The following is a 24,283-nucleotide window of genomic DNA, read 5'->3' on the forward strand; positions in this document are numbered from 1 at the left end:
CATGAACTCAAAACGCGTATAATTTTCAGCTATGTGTTTCCAATAAATAATAATTGTTAAAAAGACTAATAATAAATAATATTCACTCGAATGAACGTGGTCGAGCTGAAAATAATACAATATGCATCATTGACGATTTTTCATATTTCTTATATAATCCTGCATAATGTCCCGAAGTCTAAACTTTTGAATTTTGCCAGAGACAGTTTTCGGAAAGTCGTCCATGATCAAAACGTGGTTTGGAACTTTAAATCTTGCGATCTGTAATAGTGCCAAAAAATATATAAAATCGTTTAATTTGTTCGACGTATTTTTTAATATAATAACACTCACGTTGCCGTTGCAATAATTTTTTACAGTTTCTTCGTCAACAGTGGATCCTTTTGTAATCGTTATGGCGGCGCATACTACTTCACCGAGTCGGTCGTCAGGTATTCCAAACACCTTTTTACGAGTAGGTACAACGAAATAATTTAAAAAATAAAACTTGGTTTTTCGATACGAACCTGTGCTTGGATGATTTCTGGGTGAGACTCCAAGAAATACTCGATGGCCTGCGGTTGTATATTTTCTCCACCTCTGATGATAATGTCTTTAATCCTGCCAGTGACCACGCCGTAACCATCTTCGTTCAAAATTAAAATATCACTAAACATGGAAAACAAAATATTGGTATTTTTATCGTATAATACGGTGAAATAATTAACTAATAGACTTAGGAGGTACCCAGATTTAAGCCAACCGTTGCCGATTGCCTTCTTCGTCATTTCCTCGTCGTTCCAGTAACAGGGCATGACGTTGTAGCCCTTAAACCAAACTTCCCCGGGTCTGCCCATCGGCACAGTGATCCCATTTTTGTCCACAACTTTAACCTGAAAATAAATATTATAATACATTATAGTCTGGACATAAACGTGTTAAAAAATTAATGTTAAGTTAATTTAAACTTTTTAAAATTTAATTTTCAGTAACTTAATTTTTAATTTCAATGATTTTTATTGGTATAAACTTAATAAATAACAAATTGCTTTTAATCGTATCCAAATTAATTTGTGAATAATTAAATAATAAATATAATACAATAAATTATTATTGATAGACATTTACATTTTATTTTTGTTAATCATAATATTACTGGCTATTTATATATTTATAAAAAAATAAGAACATAACTTAACTTAATATGTTTATTGAAAGTTTCAATAGAACTTAACTGAGTTTAAAAAATAGGATGTTTATTAACTTTAAATTTTTTAAATTTTTTTCCATCAACTTAATTTAACCCAATTAAAAATTATCATTAACTTGTCTAGGATTGAATAATATACATTGCGATATTTTATTATAACTATGTAGGAATAACCCGACCTCGTCCTGGAAAAATTGAACAAAATATGTAAAAAACGACCTTATATCAAAATTAGTCAGCTTAGTAAGCATCTCAGTTCAAATATTGTATCCCTGGGCATACTTCGAATTATTTTGAAAAAATATTTTCTAAGTGCACCTTTACAATATATAATGGTACGAAGATACTGTCAAAATATCAAGTCCTTACTCCTTCGCTAAAGTCTAGGCACTACGTTGATCAATCAGTCAAGATACGTTCGGTTATAAATTATAATATATTATATTATACTACCTATATATAAAGAGATTACAATGAATCATATATTGAAAAGTTTCAAAAATCAATATTATATTCCTCGAAAAATGCTGTGGCCTTCACAATTCTACCACTTTTGATATTATTTTAAGGTTTCACGGCAATACGTCTGTTACTAATTGTTTTTCTAATACACGAAAATGTTAAAACAGAAAAATCAATTGGACGGCGCTTTGAGTAGTCAACCTTGCACTACTAACAATATGTGTGATTCGTCTATCGTCATAATATTTAAGGAGTATATATAAATATAAAAATGTACGAAACTTGACACCGTATAATTATTATAGTTTATTAATAATATTCATTCGTTGGTCCAGAGCTGTACAATATATTTAATGACATTGCACAGAAATCAATTTTATTCGTAAATAAATTGTGTTAAGCAGTGATGAGATACAAATCTCATTCGTGGCAAAACCATCAAACAAAATATCTATGCAACATCTAATCTACGTATCACATATTATTTTTCGCTTGCACGATATTATAATATTAGACGATAATGCGCATGTTCATGGCTGTTTTATATTTATATTCCGTATTAGCATAATATTATATTTTGTTAATCGTGTGAATTTTGCAGTTAATATTATAGTTGCGATCACAAGCGCCCGAGAATATTACTGTATATATAGACTTATAGAACTGTTTGTATATAATATTAAATACTATAGTAGTTGATCATGGGCGGCATAAAACTAAATAATGCCAGCGGATCTACCCCGCCTTAAGCTCCATTAACTGTAAACCACGTATAATATCTTCATCACAGCAATTGGGGGTGATTTTGACCAAACATAAAATACACGTCTAAGATTATGTACAATCATAATAACTGGGTATTTTATATCTTGTAACCGATTGCAATCCCATATAAATATAAAAATATTCGTTTTTCGGGAGGATCGAATCCCCATCGGAGCCCCTCATCAAAAATAATTGTAAAATTTTAAATAATTATTGGCTTCCAGGTGTACATACGTGGGTATATAGCATGTAGTAGTGGTGGTACCTATGTACTGAGGTTCAGAACCACTTGGCTGTGGATCGTTTATAACACACACACACACGCACACACATTGCATTGTTGAGATCCGAGTAAAACCTAGTTGAAACAGTCATGAAACGCGTCGTTTCTAATGATTTTTAGTTAAATGTAAATAATGAGCGAATAATAATACCGTAGCTTCATTTCATTCATACTATGGGTCCCATAACCTTATATATTGAGCGAGGTGCGAATTCGGAGAACCAGACCAGAAATGCACAGCGTTTAAAAAAATAAATACAGAATCGCCTGTCTCCCGTCTCTTGCCAATGTCAACCCGACCTCGCAACCGACTCAAGATAACGGAAGAGTGTATTGAAAGTTTGAAACATGATCGGAATACATTTTTAAAATTTTATATTAGATCAGAACAGATTGATTGTGAGTAGAGACCACTACCGTATTGGATAGTAATCGCGAATATGTTTGCTGAAATTGTCTGCCTTTTAAATGTCTACACTCTACATAAAAAAATTACTTTAATATATCTAGTCAAATAATTGTTTGTGGGTATTTGCAAACTAAAATTCGATCTAGTAATTATATATTGAATATAAGTACTCATTCCATTTAATATTATTTATGGATACCTACCTCAACACATACATTTTATATTTTTAATTACATTATTTTCTTATCTACCTACATACCAATGGTTCTAATTTAAATTTTATATTAGCAAAATTAAAAGCGCAGCATAATATATTAATATTATCGTGGACCGTATCTTAAGGATTTTTATGAAATTAAATGCTCAGCTCTGTTTATTACAATCTCAAGTTGTTAGCTTATATTCATTATTATCAGCATATGTACGATATGCATATTTATAAAAACGAACTCAATTATTGGTATTTTAAAAAATTGTGAAACGACGAATTTTAAGTACATTTACTACGTTTATTATATGGGAAGAAAAAAACTGCAGAAATCATTAAAACAAATTAATTTATAAATACTATTCGTTAGTTTAGTATCATATATTTTTCTCTATACGAACGCCGTTTCAAGGTGAACAAGAAATATCTACAAATCAGCGATACCAAATAAATAGCATAATATTATATCCACATTTATTTTTTGTGTACAACTTACTTCGGAATGATCGAGCACTTGACCAACTGTTGTTAGCGATGTGTGCTCGGCCTCATCGGCATTCGAAAGGAACACTATAGGACTCGCTTCTGTCATACCGTAGATCGACTGAAATCAAAACGGCGTCTATTAATGACATTCAAATAAAATATTTTAAAATTCGATCCAAAATAAAAACGTTTTACCCTTGTTAAAGTAATAAAAAAAAAAAAATTAAACTTCCTCAGTAAATATATTATACCTAGCACCATACTGTTATGATGTTAATTATTAATTATTATTGTATGGTATGTTTAACCGTGTAGGTAAACCTGTTATTATTAAGCTGTCGAGCTAAAACAAATCTCCAAGTATATTTTTAACCACCTTAGGTAAACGCGTAGGTATCTGAAGCAACCTGCAATATTGCAAAATTGAAAATGTGTCTGATTATATTATTTTAATTCCAAGGAAATTTAAGTAATAACATATTTTCACGGTGCGCCAAGTCTGTTTTTTTAATTATTATTATTATTTTTTACGACAGGTCTGCGTATATTACACTGAGACTGAAACCGCTGTGATTTTTTTAGTATGATATGTTTTACTCATAGTTTTAATTTGGAAAATAATATTCGATCATAATTTATTGAAATTGATTAAGTAATAAATTTATAAACAGATGTGCTGGAAAATAGCTGGGTCAACAAAAAATGCATAACATATTTATTCTATAAGAATTTCCCAACCCAACCATCCATATTTCACCTTATTGTGAACGTATAAGTATCTATTCTTCTTTGACATTTTTATGGTACAAAATATATTTCAACAACACAAAAATAGATTTAATAACAAGTATAAATAATTGCAATATATTGTATTATTGTGTTAAATTGTACATAGGTACTAAAAATTAAAAATATGCCGATATTACAAAATACCGCAATGATAATTGATAGTCAACATTTTACTATCGATAGCCATATATCTATTTTTTTAATTCTTTACAGTTTACGAAAGACAATTTATGAAAGTCGAAATTTCACACACATGTTTCAATATATATTTCTTAACCTATTAATAGCCATGACCATTTTTCTTTTCAGAATTTTAGACTGTGTGGCAAAGTTCTATTCCTGGGGATAAATCATGATTAACACGTAATAATTAATTAATAATAATTATACGCATAACATTGTAGCATCTTAGTAATAATAAGATTTAAAGTACCGTATTGGTTAATTAATATGCTGTTGAGCTAATTAATCGACTGCAAAATAAAGATCTTCTTATCTCATAGAAACTATAGGGGAATTAATATAGTTTTTATCGAATTTGAAAATCCTGCTAATGGCTATATTGGAGCTTGTTATATAAATTCCGGATAAGGACTAACAACAGGTCATTGACCGACCATTTCATGCTGATAAACATATTAGTTTATTGTAATCGTGTGAACTGTACATACCATTCTTAACATCGAATTTCCCTCTGGTTTGAAAAGATTTTTTTTTTAATGTACTTATAATGACGACATTTTGACGAAAATCGAACCCGTAAGAGTAGTCATGTGAAAATCGTTACCCGTCGCCTAACACCCGTTTCACCATATTATTATAATACTATACTATAGTACGCCATACGCCTAATAATACAAATAAAAATCTGAATTATAGACAGACGTATTTTATTTTAAAGCGGTGAAAAAGTAAAAGTATAATCATTACGTTTAATTAATTAAACTTAACTCCCTTATATTTAATTATATTTTATAAGTAACCTAGTTAATTTATTAACGTTTATTGATACGGTTTAAAATAGATGAACATTTTTCGAAGTTTGTGTACCTACATCATAAAATATTTTTTTAAACGAATTATATATTATATTTTTAATTACTGGTTTAATTACTATTTAAATACTGGTTGCTTACGTTCGATCATCAATGCCGATATTGTTTAAAGGTTATTACGATACACGATCGGCATAAATTATAACGACTCTAAACTGGGGCCGACAGTAATAATTATTATAGAAAGTTGTAAAATGGACTGCCGTTTGTTTTGTAAACTCAGTCTCTAATTTGCGGGTGGTAAAATGTTGATGTTTAATTAGTCTCCGATTTTCAAATTGTTGAAAGTCATACTATTATTGAGGTTCAATAGGTCCACACTGTGTTTAATTTTGAAAATCGCTAAACGGCGTCTAGAGAATACCACAACGAGAGGACAATTATAAATGTTTTCCACAAAATAAAAAAAATTTTTTTTTTATTTTCATTTCGTTGAATAATTTGCGAAACTGCGTAGGTAATTGGTGTTTATATAAATCATTTCAAATTTGTAAATATTTAATCGTAAAATTATCTATTTTTAAATAGAAATATATAGTAATGATGATGTATATTACACACATTTATATTTTGTTATTTTCATACTTTGTAACCGTCGTCGTTACTTTCGACTTTTTAGTTTTTACTAGACAAAGTATAAGCACAGTATTTAGTGCCTACGCACTGAAAACAAAAAAAAAACAATACTGTAAATATCCAATGAGACTTTGCCGAGAAAACTTTAAATACTTAAGAGAACGCGACTTGGGGCATTTATTGTCTCAATCTTACAAGGATATTATACAGGGTATCTTTTGTACATTTAAAATGACCATAACTTACTCAAAAATAATAATATCAATAAAATCCTCCAAGATGCTCTGTAGAATATTCTTGCATTTACATTTTATAATAGGTGATTTCACTCTAATTTTAGAAATTACAGATTAAAATATATTATTTCGAACTTAAAGTTTGCCATGTTCTAAATGTTTGTAAGACAGTGATAACCGTGTGGCATCCTGCTTATAAAAAAAAACTTTTTTTAAGTGCTTGAGCATTTAATCGGTTTGTTTTAGGTTTCTAAACATGATTTAATACCATATATCCCCATTGTGTCCGTACGTTGGTTACTAGTTCATAGCTATCATACACATATAAATATTTGTAATACTATACCGTGGTTAAATAAATAAATAATATTAAAGTGGTTCTGTTCAAAGTAAATTCATACCAGCTAGTAACGAAAAAGATGAAATATGAGTATTTAATATAGACTCCTACTAAACAGTATTGAAAAATAGGTAGATACCAAAATATAATAAAGGTTATCAAATTTTTTTTAAATTATAAACTGAATATTATAGTTTATTGCGTTGCATTCGAATGAGTTTGGGAATTTATAGCACGCTCCCAGAGTGAGTTTTCCTAACTTGTTTACTATTATTCTAAACGTAATAATTAATAACTTTATCGGCACAAAAATATTATTATCGGATCGGAATTTACAATCGACCTTTTCAGTATCTATAACTGCTAATCCAGGGCAGAGTTTGTATATAGGTACACTAACCCGCTGATTATTATTTTCATGCAACTACGTACACCTCTAATATTATAACAAACAATAATAACAAAGAGATGGATGCTTTTTTCTAACAATTTGACCCAATATACCTACTGATGCTTCATTAAAATTGTCAATCAATGAAAAATAATAAAATACACTCATTATCTATGTAATTTTTTATTTTTTTGGTTTTGACTTCAGCTATAGAATAGGTAATTATAGATTGTACTTATATATTATACATATATACATTCATAATACAAAATATATACAATTCTATAATAGTATAATGTATACCCAATACCAATACCTCTCTTGTACAATTATCCAACGGAATAATGCGCGTTTTGTGTTGACAAAACGATAGATTAAGACTTTATCTTTGTTCTTTAATTAGCTGTTAAGGCTTCATCGTCAAAGGTTATTAGCCTTAAACTTTTAGTTTGGGTTATGCATTTGTGGGAAAGACAAAGGGAAAATTATTTACACCATTATCAATTATTTAGGTATAGTTTTTTACTTCAGCTTATTCTATTGAAAAATATATAAAGCGTATTATGATATTATTATCACTATTGCGTTACCGCGTATACATAATATAATGCACGTGTGTTTACTATGTGTTCGTATAATAATTAGTAAACAACTACATGAAAAGTACCTATCTAGTTGCAATTATGCAACCACTAACCACTGCATAGATCAACCACATATCTATTTCAGTTGAAATTAATTAAATATAACATACGCGATATTATTATTATGATAAAGGTACCTACCTAATATTATATACGAATATGCTGTTGCAGTGCTGTGAGACGGATCATTTAAGTCTAGACAGACCATACGGTGTTGCGAAAATTCAGTATTTCCAAATTCTATCTTTAAACTATGTACCTATTATTTTACAACGCTGCACTTGAGGCGCTAAAATACGCTTATTATAGAGAATACGTTATACAATTTGTTCCCCTTCTTCAGATAGGTTATTATTATATTTCACCTCTTCGTTTTCGTTGTGTGTAGTGGTATGTATATACGATTGAATAATAACTGCAAATTTAATTTTTCGCGTGACCTATAATATTATTATGGTTTTAGCCTCCTTAATGAGTGCTGTGGGACCTATCGATTTTCACACTACGATTATTATTTAATCAGATATTCGTGACGAAAACGTTGCAAAAGGTACATCAGACCAAACGCATTGGAATGGTACAGATACCTACTAACACTGCGCAGTACGCTTAAGCACAAGCACAGATCGTTATATTTTTTTTTTCCACATAGCTAATAAAATATATTACCGCAAGTCTTTTGAGATTGAATGTGGTTTTAATTTGTTTGAATAAATTGGGTGAACACAGCGCTCCTGCGCATAACCCAATTTCAGGAGTAGTAAATGTATGACCTTGATCCAATAGTTCTTTGGAAGCGTTTATCAAATCAATGTACATTGTTGGTGTTCCGTACAATATTGTACACCTAAATTAACATATGATACACTATAAAATATATATTTTGTTTCCGGACATTATGTGTTGTTACAGCAGGCAGTTTACAACAAAAATAATTAGCACTTGTATAAAATCATTTATCAAAAATGGTTATAGAAAAACTGAAAAAAAATCGAATAAGACGAATGTATGGTCGTTGTTATATTTCCTATGTATCATGTATTGGGTAAGATATTTCTTTTACTTAAACCAATAATTAACATACAATTATTATTAAGTTAATTGTTTTCATGAATAGTAATGAATTAGAATTATGTAGATACGTTGTAATCAATGTCTAAACCTATCCAGTGTTTTTTCATTAAAAATAAATTCTAATTTTAACAGGAAATCGTAATAACAAAATGTTCGTTTAATAATACTTACTTTTCGGAAAGTATGGCCTTGGCAGACTCGATAGGCTTATAACCAAAAGCTGGTAGTATCAGTGCGCTGCCACTATTTAAGCTCGCCATAATGCCGACCACAGTTCCAAAAGTATGAAAGAACGGAACTTGCAACAATATTCGGTGTTCCTATTTCAAATTAACATATTATTAGTTATTAGTTATTACCCATACTATACATAAGCAGATGGTGTAGGTATGTACTAAGCGTATAACAATTTTCCGGTTATTACGTTATAACAATGAATATTCATCACTCTCTTACACAGGGCGATTCACCAACCATGCTTTTTTTTCATTTTATTTTCAATTTCTGATTTTTTAAGTACTTAGAGATACGTACTTAAAAACTATACTTTCAAACAGTTATAGACTTTATATGCCATATATAAGGAGTGTCCTGTGATCTTTTTTCAAACAGGAATAGCTCCTTTCTTACTGTAAATGGTTAAGCACATGATTTTTTTTTTAAATGTTAATAGGAATGTTGATAGGTATATGTATAAATGGAAATTCGAACGAGTAATTTCTGAGTAATTGAAATTTGTATCCTAAGGATGAAAGTCCATGATAATATATATACTTTATAGACTTGGAAAATATGGGAAGAGGGGCTTTGATGACTTGAACATTTTATAGTAACTAATATTAACTTACAAACAGTTAATCATTCGTATAGAAAGATTATTAGAGTAGAAAAAGCATCAGACTAAATATTACATACATTTTATTTGTTATGTTTAGTGATTATATTAATAGAAACCTTATTCTTCGTTCACACAGTTTTGATAGCTCAAAAACCATTCTCTAGAATCTCGATTTGGGTACGAGATGAGATTATCGTAATACATAAAAAATCCCCTATGTGAAATGTTACAGTTATCACAAATACTCTGAAATCAGAGTTGTATAATATTAATAATTATTAAGTACCTTTTCCATTAGCATCATCCTCTTAGTATAGAAATACGAGTTGTTCACGATATTATTATGAGTCAGACACGCTCCCTTCGGCGCTCCAGTAGTCCCCTGTAATATTTAATATTATATTAATTATTACAATCGAAAACACCTTAGACTGCTACAACATCTTTCGTTGTTGTTATAAAAATAATTGTATTATATTTTATGAAAACTAAAACTCCTCAAAAATAATTTTTTACCGAAGTAAATTGTATGTTGCATATCGCATGAGGATTCAGTTCGTGGTTAATTTTTTTCAAGTATGACGTTGATTTTATCGTGCCTGATTGGCACACGTCCCAGTATTTGATGACTCCTCTAGAATGCGATAGGCAGTGATTAAATTTAACAAACTTCGCTTCGTTGACAATACTACTTACGGTAAGTTTTTTTCTGTGTTCATCACAATAAACTCCAAATTTGGCAAGTGTCTGGTTGTAACCGGTTTACCATAAGGTTGCTGGGCGATTTCCGGAACAATGTTTTTCAGCAGTTCGTAATAGTTTTGTTTCGGATGAAACTCGAGGGCGATCAGCATTTTCGCATCGACTTTGTTGAGACAATGATGGAGTTCGTTTTTCATATACAATGGATTTATATTTACCTGAGAATCAATAATGCAACACATACTAATCTCATCACACTAAAGAAAATTGTCATCCTTAATTCAGATGTTGCAGGAAATCAAACTTACCGCAATTATGCCGGCTTTAATCGACGCTAACAGTGTGATTTCCCATTCTATTGAATTCGAACCCATTAAACATAACCGATCACCTGGTTTCATGCCGATTTCCAAAAGACCGGCAGCTAACTCGTCTACCTTGTTTGTTTTATAAACACAAATTTTATCAAATTATATAATAATTTATTATATTGATCACTTGTTGCCTAAAAAAATTACGGTCCTTTTATTTTTACAACCTCATGCTTAAGATCCGAGAATGTAATTTTTCGGTTCTGGTGTACAGATACTATAGCATCTCTATTCGGGTATTTTTCTGCTGCTTCGTCGATCAAATGTCCAACGGTCATGTATTTCAACGGTTCATGTTTAGGCCCTTTGTAGTAACTAGGTTTAGCAGTCGACCTGTGGATAATCATTCAATTTTTAAAATTTTAAATATTCTAAAATTATTAAATGTTTAACAATACTATACAAATTATACAATTAAATGTATTATATTAATTATAAGGGTACATATTATTATGGTGTAAGACAAGTGCAGTAATATGAATGTCATAAATTCATAGTCCAAAAAAGTATATTATTGAATAAACGACGGCCAAAAATAATAATGCAAACAAATATTTTTTGGACTAATAAATTTGACAATTTAAAATATCAAATTATGAAAAGGTAATATTATTATCTTTATACTTATACAACAATAATAATAGTACGTTCGTATATTATGAGTCAATTTGATTTTTATCGTTTTAAATATTTGTTACTGAATATTATAATATAGTTGCACTTTATACTACACCGAATAGTATATAAGTTCGACTTTAAAAATCGTCCTTCAAAACAAGGACTGTACAAAATGTTATTTAAAGATAAAAAATAACAAAATGAAGCATGTAATGAATTAAATAATAAATAGTACGAAACATTATAAAATGTTCGTACAACTATACAGCATACTACGATAAATATTATATCAGGGTATTACACATATTATACTTTAATGGATCATCCGATCATCTTATAGATAACACGAAATATCATAATCTCAGTAATGCGTATAACCTTCGCAAAATGTTGAACTAAATTAATCTAAAAAATAAATATGATCAATGGCATAGTTTGTCTTTTCAAGGATTTAAAATAACACACAGGTATATTGTTACAATAATAATAATAATAATAATAATAATAACATTTGTTAACGGTTATTAAAAATGCCATTTAAAGAAGGCACCTTCCTATACTAACATCACAACTCACAAGTAATTTCTTTCAGCGTTTTATCAAACTAAATGAATTTCGTGGTATCCAAAAAACAACAATGATACTAGACATATAACCATTACGAAGCATAAATCATACTGCAATGTAGATTTACATAGAACCATATTTGTCTTGTTTTTGGCCGAATGGTTATGAGGAAGTCGTTTTGTGGGTAAACATAAATTATGCTTGACTTAGGTAGATATACGTCAAGTGGATATCTACCTATAAAATATGTGGTTACAGCGCTATACACTACATCACTATAATAATATGTAAAACGTTTAGACATAATGGTCCTATACGGAAATCTTAATCAAAGCGCGTGTTAGTTTAGGTACATGACCAAATTTAATTACTAAAACACTCATACATCTGATTTTTTATTTCTGAATAGGTAAAGGTTATAGCCTTATAGGATAGTTAAATATTTTTTTCAATTAATTTATACATTCATTCAGGTATTCTTATAGTTTTGCAATAGACGCAATAATACTTAAAATCTTATTTTATTACCTAATGTAAATAATATTCTCTTTCAATCTTCATAAAATAATTTTAAATTTAACATTCCAATAATGTACATACCTCAGTCTTATCATAGACATTTTAATAAATATAACCATATACGCGGTTCGTGTACTGTAGCGGGTACCTACTATTATTGTTACTCATAAGTAGGTTATTTACAATATGCCTGTGGATTTTAACTTGAATGTCAAGACAAATAGTGAGATTTATTTTTAAAGATTATCAATAATTAACTATGATAGATGATACACGTTTAATAATTTGACACTATTTTACTAAATATAACTGTGACTTTTAAATAAACTAAACCAATGCAGACAACGATTACCGTTGATTACCGTTGATTAAAATACAATCTAGTCTCGAGAAGAATAAAAATATTTTCGACTTATGTATTTTTTGATTTATATACCTCAAACACAACTTAAAAACCCCTCAAGGGGCAAGATAAAAATTCGAGTTATCACAGTAAGACTCACACTATACACGTCATATATACATACAAAATACAGATGTTCGTAATTAGTAAAAATATGATGTATAATATTATATGATATACAATCAAATCTTCGTCCTTTTAAAATATAAATTTATATTGCCTATATTATTAGATATGTGAAAAATAATAAAACGGATACCTATACCTATAGCAGCTGTTATTACATTAAAACTTCAAGTTTACATATTATATATTTCTTTGTCAAAACACTGCAGTTTGTGATACTTGATTGTTACATTGGCTGTCAAATGTCGATTTATATTCATTCATCGTTTGTAACGTAATACACGTGTACACAAAGTTGAGATAATGATGTTTTTACTATTCAGGAAACTCGCTCAATATACATATAATATGCCAATACTTATACTATAATAATATTATAGAATGTCATTTATACCTAAGTATTTTAATTACATGAGTTTACATATTGATCAATTGAAGGTTTTTCTTGGGAAATAATAATAATATGTCTATTAACATTCAAACACGTTCAAACACATCTCGAAAATTTAATACGAAATTTGCTGTTAATTTTATACTTGTGGGTTATACAACGTACAGTTAATCATTGCTAACCCTCAATAATATTATATTAAGTAAACCGTTTTATAAAGTGTATTTTATATAAGATACATTATACGCTCACAGATATGATATTTAAATTCTGAAGCCCATAAATTCGTAATAATTTGGATTGTATAACTGATTTACATTTTAAGCTGTACCTGCGCCATTACATCAGGTATATGTACTACTTAAATGTAAAAAATTCACTTTAAAAAAAATGTATCGTTATATTATAACCAATAGTTAGATTTTATAGCTGAATAGAATAATTATTGTACCCAATAATTATAAAATCATTATAAATTATATACATCTAATAATATTTCTGTACCAATGTTATTGTTGATACGTGTTTACACACTTTTTTCGAGGTTATGATATTAATCATTTAATGGCAGAACTATAACTCCTTATAAATAAAATTGCAATTTATGCTTACTTATTTCCTTGGCCGTTTTGTATGAAATAATCTTCAATCATTTTAAAGGTGTTCAAATTATTATTTAGATACACCCGTTGTCAAAGTACTTTGACAATTAAATTTAATGCTCACAGTATAAACTAATAAATCTGATAATTTTGTACCTAACTTGCAAAATGTCGATCAAATATTCCGATTCGGTTCATCGAATAAACTTGCATACGAATGAATTACTGATCGAAGACATTACAGTTAAATGAAGACCGATAAAAAAAATGAATAACCAAAACAATACCGCTCCATTGAAATTTAAATCATTATTTTTTGTATTTGCATAGAACCTATTTGAAATTATAATTTAAAAATTGTATTTCTCCTTACGAGACACAGAATTCGTTTCGTAATGATATTTTCTACAGTCCCCTATTATATTCAACATTTTTATAATAATTCTATGAATAGTCAATATACACAACATTATAAAGGTTGACTTTTAGAATTAACTTGACACAAGTGTCAATCTATGACTTTTTTTAGTTTATATTTTCGCTAAACCTTCAACATAATATTACCACTCTAAGAATCTAGAATTCCCAAGTTGAATTTTAAAGTACACAACAGTACAATACGGTTTTATTAAAAAATAATGAATAATGTGAAATACAAACACGATATATTTATAATTATAGACAAAATATTTTATACAGTACACATATTAATAACTAAACATATTTAGTTATAATTTGTCGGACTCGAAATATCTGATCATTATGAAACCAAACACTTAGTTGGCAGGGAATTTTAGAAATTACTTATAAATTTAGTTCAAATCGATTTTTGTAACTAAGTACCTACGTATACAATTTAATTGATTAGGTAGGTGAGTACAGATATTATTAATTATATTTTTATATTTTAACACTGCATATTATTGTAATATTGTATGTTTTGTTCAGAAACAAAATAAAAAGCTTAGCTATATATTTCTTTTATTATTAATCTTAAGCACGGCAACTTGGGTCATTATCTGTTTGTAGGAGGAAACGGTTAGTTTTAACATGTATTTGTGCATGTATGGCAAAGATTTATTGTTAAAAATGGTCACCCATCCGGGAGCCAACAACACCGGCCGATACGTACACTCAGAGCGCATACGTAACTCACCAAACCACAAAAAGACCGTTTATCATTTGCTCGTCGTCTGTTTACTTGTGCAAAAATATCGTACATCGTTTGCGCATCACCATCGGATTATCATTTGCGCATTGCCTGTTTACCCGCACCAAATTATCGTACACCAGATTCTCATCAATATTCTGAATAATATAGAAGCGTATAAAAAAATATTATATAATATATAATGTTTATGGATAATGAATAATTTAAGAATTTTAAGTTTAAAAAAAATAAAAATTTATATTTTTACTCAAAAAAAAAAATACAAATACAAATACAAATATACGTCTTATAGTTTGAATAAAAATGGATAAAAAATAAATTGTAATCATTTCAATTATTCACATTATAGTCATAGTTAAAATGCAAATTATACATATAGTTTGAGTAGAAATTAATAAAAGATTAATTGTACACAAATCAATTCATTAAACACCAAAAATAATATTATAAGTCAATACTTGGTATATATTGTAATGTACCATTATTTTTACAAAATGAAACCGGTTTATTTTACCGATGGTGTACTTAAAATAATGTTTTTGAATGTAGTCAAGTTTTTGACGTACACAATATTACTATACGGCACAAATCTTTTAATCCAGAAATACCTTTACAATATTTAAAAAGTTTTACTTAGAAATGCGTACATTTCAAGATTAAAGTTAGAAAACAACTTGAGCTTTTGGGTATGCCGTATGCACCTATTTTCAGTTCTATCGTTAAATAATATTGATGCTCAAATGAAGTACGACCTTTCAAACGGCTGATGCGCTAACGATGTATAACCAAAAAATCGAACGATGGACAACTGTCTTACAAAAAGGTCAAAATTAACAATTGTGATGCGAAAACGACAACCACAGCACAAATAACATATTATTGGTTAGTTTTCACATATATCTACGCCAGCGTATGTATAGTACCATCTCTTTCCATGCCCATTGTCCATGTCATGTAAATAAACAATAAGTACAATAGGTAAATGGTAGTCAAATTTACTTATGTTTGCATTGTAATAATACATACGAAAATTGTATATACCTATAAAATGTGTTTTAAAAAATTGTTTGGTCACCATCGTAAATAATATACAGGTACCTTAATTAAAATAATATGAGGTAGGTGGTTTTGGTACCAAACAACAATAAATTATTATATGTATGTAAAGTACTAAAGTGCTAATGTGTTTTTGTCCCACAAACATAACATATACGTGTAAGTATGGATTCAGGTGTTTTAATAGCAGAAAATAAAATATTTTTCATCGCGTTGGCGCTGTTGACTACAGTGACATTCTGAAATGTATACTTGAAAAATGTAAAAATATTTATAAAGTAAAATTTTTTTTAAATCTGTTTAAAACGAGTAAAACGAGTAAAATAACAAATACATATCTTATGCCAATACATAGTTAGACTTAAGAGGACGCTACACCGGACATCTGTTGTCTCCGTCTAACAAGTGAGTAACATGTCAGAATTTTATAGGTACGCAGCATATTATCACGTTTAGCTCCTTAAGTTAAAAAATCAGAGTGAATTGACCTCTTATACAATTTAAAGGCAAGATTATTGCATGGGGAATCTCTTGAGCTTTTTATTATATTTTAATTTTAAAGCGAGTTATGAGTATTTTAAAATTGAAAATTTTTTGTAAATCTTAGAACACTCATAAGTCATAGCTTGTTTTAAAATTAAAATGTAATAAAAAAAGCCTATGAAATTTCCTAGGTAATAATCTTACCTTTAAATTGAATAAGAGATCATTTCACTTAAATTTTTAAACTTACGGAAGTAAACGTGATCTGCTGAGCTTAAAATTTGGTATGTTGCGCACTTGTCTGACGGAGACAACAAACGTCCGAGTAGCGTCCTCTTAATATTTCCAGACATTTGCACAGTATTATTTATTGTTTTTCCAAATTGATATATTTTAAGCAATACATATTAATATCATCAACTTTAAATTATCAATAGCTCATTATGATTAGGTAATATAAAAAAAAAAATTTCCTTCACTTATAAGTAATGAATAGGTATTTAAAAGTAATTTAATAACCATTAATAAATCATCAATAATATGTCTTATAACAGCTTATCATACTATTTAATATATTTTGACACATTACACAATATATAATTAAATATGTATGCGTATTATACGCGTATTATCTGATATTAAATCTGAAATATGAATGTGGCAGATCCGCCTTTATGTCATTCTAATTTTAGTATTTTGTATACCTAAACTACTATATGCAGTTTACACGAATAACAACTACTTAGCAGAAGGATAAAAATTTTAATATTTTTGATGTAACGAAAACATGCAAACTCTGAACTCAAATCCCATACAAAAGTTCTTACCTATTTATTACATATATCTATTATAATAAATATTTTGAAAATAATAGATCCAGTCTAAATATTCACCAAGACTCAAACAAAACATCGGTTAATAACCGATTAATGGGAGAATAATAATCGATCTGCGAATAAAATCGTCTTTAATTTATTTATAACCAAAAGCTACTTTTCAATCAGTAAGTGGAAATGTGAAATAACCTATCAACAGCTTATGACAGATTTTGACTATTTTTGGTATACACTCAACTGAAGTGTTGTGTTTCGGTATGGAACAATAGTCACAATATTATATTGTACCTACCATTAATACCAAAGCGATAGAAAAATGTATAGTTCATAGGTCATACAGCGTCCTCGTAATATTATTATTTGTGATTTGAAATTACTCATGTGCTCATTGTTAACATATTTTACTATAATAGCCAGGTTAGTATAGTTAGTAGGTTGAACTCACCTAGTGTTTATCATTAAACTAATATTATGTTTTTCGTTGCATGGGTACCGCCTGGATTAACCCAAATAATAACTAGTTTGGACTTTTTAACAAGCACCCAAATATTAATTCAAATCATTTAATATTATACGGTAATTTATTACTACTATATATGTATTTTAGAATTTTATATAATAATCAATATTTATGTTGAAATAATATAATTATTTAGTTAACAAAATATAAACCGTAAATGTGTCAATTATAAAAACCTATATACCTATATACCTATTTACCTTAACTTACCTAATCCATTGGGTCATTGACATTTGACGTATCAACATTTTTATCTAGTGATATTCTAAACGACATTAAATCCATTTTACACTAAATTCCCATAAGATAATTGAAACTAAACACAAATGGGTCCACTCAGAAGACTGAGGTAAAAAGTCTGAACAATTTGTTTTGGAATCAGTAGGCACATAATAATATGTACCTATGTACGATAATAATAGACAGATTTTCAAAATATTGTGCTGTTGGTTAAAGTAATAAATTTAAACATTTTTTTATTGTTTTGTTTATTAATTAACATTCATACACTTACAAGCTTATGATTGTTTATATTGATAAGACATTAATTCCGAGCAAAATAATGAATCAAGAAAAAAAATTTAATTTATAAAAAATTGAATAGGTAAGTACAAAAATATATTTTGCATACCGTTGCTATTTATAATGACTAATAGTATTAGTACTAGGTATTTTAATAATACAAAATATATTATAATTTTTTTTTATGTGTAAGAGCGGGGGATTTTAACCTTGCAATTTATCTTCCAGGTATATTTTTGTGAACGTTGATTTCAATAATGATTCAACATTTTTTCCAAAGACAAATTATATTTATTCGTTGTCAGTAACACTTGTTGATAAATACCAACAGAAAGAAATTATCAAGCGTCCTGTTTTTGACTATTATCTTTAAACACAAAACAATAGCTCACAACATAATATATGTTTGTCTACTATAAAAGATAATAACACCAATAATCGTATAGGATAGTCTTCGCAAAGATTTATTTAAGGTCCTTCTTTATTTAATAATGTTTTGTAATTTTATTTAAAAAAATATATATATTATAACTAATATTTAATTCCTAGTGGATTATGCATATTCTACAGTTTTTTAATGCATCAAATTCAGAGCCCTAAGCATAATTATAGATAGGTATATACATAATCTTAGAAGTATTACTATATTAAAACATTATACCTATTTGGACGTGACATGGTTTCCTATCTGCGGAAATAATAATAAAAGAGTGTTGTAATAACGTTACAATTCAACTATATTGGTTAATGACATTGAAATCGAATTCGTCTAATGTGTCTATATTATGTTTATAGAACAGCGTGATGGTGACACAGGAACAAGAAGTACAATTTCTCACCTCATAGGCGTATAATATTACAGTGATAGAAATTTGAAACTCTGAGGTATACAAATCACCTCACCTGATTGCATCTCCTTTGAGGGCTTCCAGAAAACTATATCGCAATCGTTGCGATTTAATTTTTTTTTCGATTTTTAGCATTTTGAAGCAATAAATTATAGCGTTTTTTCCCCTCGAAAGAGCTGCGGTATAAGATTATTATTATTTTGTAGTCTTGTGAATGTGTTCATACACTGTTACCACTACTATAGTTTATAAACCTTAAGAGTACCTCTGCGTACATCCAATCAGTGTGAGGGAACAGACTAGTCTTGTTTTTGAAAACCTGTTCACTTACAGTTGGGCCCAAAGAGTGCAATCAGTACCGGCAACATCCCCACATCGGAGCAGCATCGCAAAAATTTGCAGTTAACTCGCAAAAACAACAGAGTCAACGACCCCCGCAACTTGACCAAACTCTGGCAAAATTATTATACATAATAAAATATAGGAATGTAAATAGGTGGGTATATGCTATTTGTATAAACGCTGCTGACCTCGCTGACCACAGTATATTATAATATTATAATAGTCAAGTTTGCCAAGTTAATTCAAAAACAACGCCAGGGACGGCTGTGCCGGTTCAACGCCGGCGAACTATTATGGACTCGTGCCTCGTATGGGTAGAGATTAAAATACCAGAAAAAACTGTTTTAAAAAAAAATATATTAAATTATAAATTTTTCGAAAAATGTAATAGTATCACAATTCACAATTAAAAGAACTGATAAAGAAACAAAATGTTTCAATAATAAATTAAATAAACTATATGATAATATGACTTACGAGGCTACGAAGTTACTAACTGAAAATGAATTTAGACTAAAGCCAAAAAATTAAAAAGTAAAAAAATAACTACCAAAATAAAAATTAAACTAGGTACCTATATGTTTTTTTACTTTTTACTTTTGAGATTCTATTTTTTAGCCTGACACCACTTTAGGAGCACCAAAAATTCTTTGATTTTCAACTTCGAGGAAGGTTGTTGGTAGGAAATTTGATCTGGTTGATACTTTTAGAGATCAAAAGTAAAAATGCCAACTGCTTTTCAAAATTAGGTATAAACGTGAATTAGTACACAAAACCAATTTTCAAAATATCGATTTTCTTTTAGTATTTGCGATTAATGTATTCTCAATTTGTTTGTTCTTGAGTTAAAAACTTAAAAATGTAACACAAAGTACCTCAAAAGACAAAAGTCATATGTTGTATTATTGAAAATTAAAATACAATTTCATAGTAAACATACATTGACACCTACATTTTCTAAGCGTAACACATTGTGCGTTTTTTACCTTTTTATATTCCATAAAGGACAACATAATAAGCACAATAAGCGCAACAAAATATATATTGGTCAAAATTACGAATGGCTTAAATTACTTTAATAGCTTAAAAAATCGGCTATGCAAGTACTGTACAGAGAATGGTCTGTAAATAATATTTTATTAACAATAACCGATACGTGCGAGTGACCATGTTTTCACACTTAATGCTTTTTGGACTATTATTTGTAATGTACCGTCCATGTCCATTCCTGACACTGTACCTAATAAAGACATGCCTTATTTTTAAAAAAATGTCCAATCTCTAATAATGTATCTGAAAATGTATAGCAAACACTTCGAAAAATATAAAAATAATGGAATATCATTAAACAACTATTTACTAACACGGTGATCACGATTTAGAGCTAAAAAATACTATAAACTCGACTACACTTATATGTTTGTATGTACATACATATTATAAATATACATTATATTACGTATTATTATTATGAATATAATATTTAATGTGTGGATATCTTATTTCTTTATTTTTTTAGGTACATTTTAAATTTTATACCTCATGAATATGTAGTAATGCGAATTTGTTCATATAATTTGCATAATGTTTTCAATGAAAGAGTTTTGAATATAATAGGTAGGTCTACCTATCTAGATAGCGCATACAATTTGTACGATTATTCCGCATTGTAATACAAAAATTAATTATTCTGTAAATAATTCTACATTAAATACAGAAATATACATATATACATTATACTACGTAGGTATTCGTATAGTGTAATTTAATAATAATAAACATTATAGGGCAATTATGAGTTTCTTAATTTAACTAACTAAAATATTTGTTGTGTTTTTTGTAGGTAAAAAGTGCGCAACCACATACGAACAGACATTTTTGAAGTTAAAATATTTTAACAATTTTTATTTTGTTGTTAATCAAAATATATTTACTTTTGTACCTACCTTTAAAATCAATTTTATGACTTAAATTCTTATTTTCAAATGTTCAATGCATAATCAAATTTTAAAAATATTTATATTAATTTTAAACACTATAACAATGGCCTTATATAGGCATTTGATAAAATCCTGGTTTTTTTCCGGAAATATTAACCTTCAATCCTTATACATATTCCTACTAGAGTATCCGCTAAGTCAAGTGCTGAAACGTGCAAAATTATAGATGGTCTACTTGTGAGTTGGTAAAATACTCAACCATGATAATTTATTTAAATGGTTACTGATGATAGTTAAGCACTTTTTTTTTGAAAATGTATATTTATTTATAGTTTATTTATCTGAATTAAAATTTTAACGAGTAGTTTCTGAGCTATAAAACTTTATGTACTAAGGATAATAATTCTCAGTAATGGTTTTACATAAAATATAAATTGTATGTTATATTCAGTTCAGTACTCATAAGTAATACTATACTCAGACAATTTTTAAGCGTATTAAATGGTATTCATAATATTAATGATTTTAATACTATTTTAAAATCATCTTAGTTCCCATATTTTAAAAGTTAAAATCTATCATAGTGGGCTTATCACATGCAGTCGTTCCCTACATTAAGTTCAATTATTTAGAAACCACTCGTTTGAATTTCAATCCATAAACATAAATTACATTTAAAAAAATTAATTGTTTAAAAATATACAGTAAAATAGCGTGGTTTTAATTTGCAAAAATGAAGACAGGGAACATACTTTAAATGGCATAAAAATTCCAAATATTTATTTAAAAATATCTTGTTTAATTGCCTACAAACATTGATTAAATTTAACTGTAACTAATGATACTTAATAGTTTAATACACAATGGCACCTATAGGTGCCAAAACAAATTCCAGTAATCACAATTTGAATAATTTCATTAAGAAAACAATTGTATGATCGTTCTTGGTGAATCATCCATTATATTTTATAGGTATACAACTGTTATTAGTCCTTTCTTTTGTTTCATTTTATAATACACTAAACTTTATCCCATATAGGCCCTCGGTACAGTAGTTCAGCCTCAGCATATGGGTAAATGGGTTACCGCTTATATAATATATTATAATTATTCGACAACACAATATAGGTACTATATTTATTTCTAAGCTAATAATTAACTTAACTTGATACTAACTACATTATGATTTACTGGACTAGCTGGCTCTTCCTCCTCTTTCCTGACAGTCTCCTTTGATACTCGACCAGCACTCTCCGACTGACAGTATACTGTTTTTACTGCCCGGTTCTCCGTAGTAAGCTACTTCCTTATATTATATGTCATCATCAAACTATATTTCGTCTGCACAGCTATTGCACACACACCACACACACACACACACACACACACACACACACACACACACACACACACACACACACANCACACACACACACACACACACACACACACACACACACACACACACACACACACACACACACACACACACACACACACACACACACACACACACACACGCACGCACGCACGCACACACGCACACGCTCACACGCTCACACGCCCCACCATAATGTAGGTAGGGAACAGCTACTATATTATATTATAGCTATACACTAATTTGTTGTTTTTTATTATAAATAATAGAGGAATATTTACAGTCGGTAGTAGCATTATTTTGTACAAATAATAAATACAATAAACATCACAAATCAAAAATGAAAAATAATAACATGCAAATTGCTGCACGTTGAAGGAGGTCCACTAATGTGGGAACCCCTTCAGAATTATTATTGTTATGAAATAGATTTGAAACAGTTTACTACCTATTTACAGTGGATGTATTCTGAGCCGAGTTTTTATAAATAATATTATACCTCAGTAGGTACCAACTGAAAACTAAATAAAACCATTTTTAGGATTATGTACATAATAATAATTATTATAATTAAGTATGAAAAAAAATACATTTTTAAGCTTGTTGTGTCCGTCCATCCGTCGTCGCCGTGGTTCTTTATTTGATATTACTGCATAGTGCATACTATTAGATTGTAATTAAATTAAACTAAAGTTTCTAGATTTTAATTTTTATAACTATTCATAAACTTAAACAGAATGATACTAAAGTCATCAACTCCCTAACCAACTGAGGCCAATATTTTATTTTAGAATATACAATTAAGTATACTCTGTGATTAAACATTAACTAACCTGAACTCTGATGAAAAATTCATTTTATTTATTCGAAAAACGTAAAAATTATTCAATCTTATAGTTGTCGGCTCTTAAATTTTGAGATAGAAACTTAGATAGAACTCTGTAGTAATAACCGCACCCATTGAAGCTTCAAGTTCGTTTTTAATTCTTTTTTTGGATTGCCAAGCAGTTTTTATTAAAGGCAAATATTCTATACAGACTATCCTATAAAATATTATTGATTGTATCAATTTTTTTCAATTTTCCAATATTTGCTGAGAGTTGAAATAATTAAATATTGAAATCTTATTCCCACCTTACATGA

At 28.7% G+C, this 24,283-nt stretch overlaps 1 protein-coding gene across 2 annotated transcripts; it reads right to left on the reverse strand.

Annotated features, from left to right (window-relative positions):
- Positions 1-21: 21 nt before the first annotated feature.
- LOC111041349 (acyl-CoA synthetase family member 2, mitochondrial-like) lies at positions 22-23,060 on the reverse strand. 2 transcript variants are annotated; one of them, XM_022325592.1, is made up of 13 exons: positions 22,939-23,060; positions 10,986-11,151; positions 10,756-10,884; positions 10,442-10,665; positions 10,262-10,379; positions 10,032-10,127; positions 9,079-9,227; positions 8,503-8,680; positions 3,813-3,920; positions 727-872; positions 507-648; positions 334-444; positions 22-261 (listed from the first exon to the last, which is right to left on the reverse strand). In XM_022325592.1, exons 2-13 carry the CDS (start codon positions 11,094-11,096, stop codon positions 127-129), a joined length of 1,647 nt encoding a protein of 548 aa, XP_022181284.1. In that variant the 5' UTR covers positions 11,097-11,151; positions 22,939-23,060; the 3' UTR covers positions 22-126. The 2 variants fall into 2 exon arrangements, with proteins under 2 accessions (XP_022181284.1, XP_022181283.1); XM_022325591.1 differs by lacking the exon at positions 22,939-23,060 and adding an exon at positions 14,055-14,095.
- Between the last annotated feature and the right edge of the window lie 1,223 nt (positions 23,061-24,283).

Source organism: Myzus persicae, unplaced genomic scaffold, assembly GCF_001856785.1.
Source record: "Myzus persicae strain clone G006 unplaced genomic scaffold, MPER_G0061.0, whole genome shotgun sequence".
NCBI lineage: Eukaryota > Metazoa > Arthropoda > Insecta > Hemiptera > Aphididae > Myzus > Myzus persicae.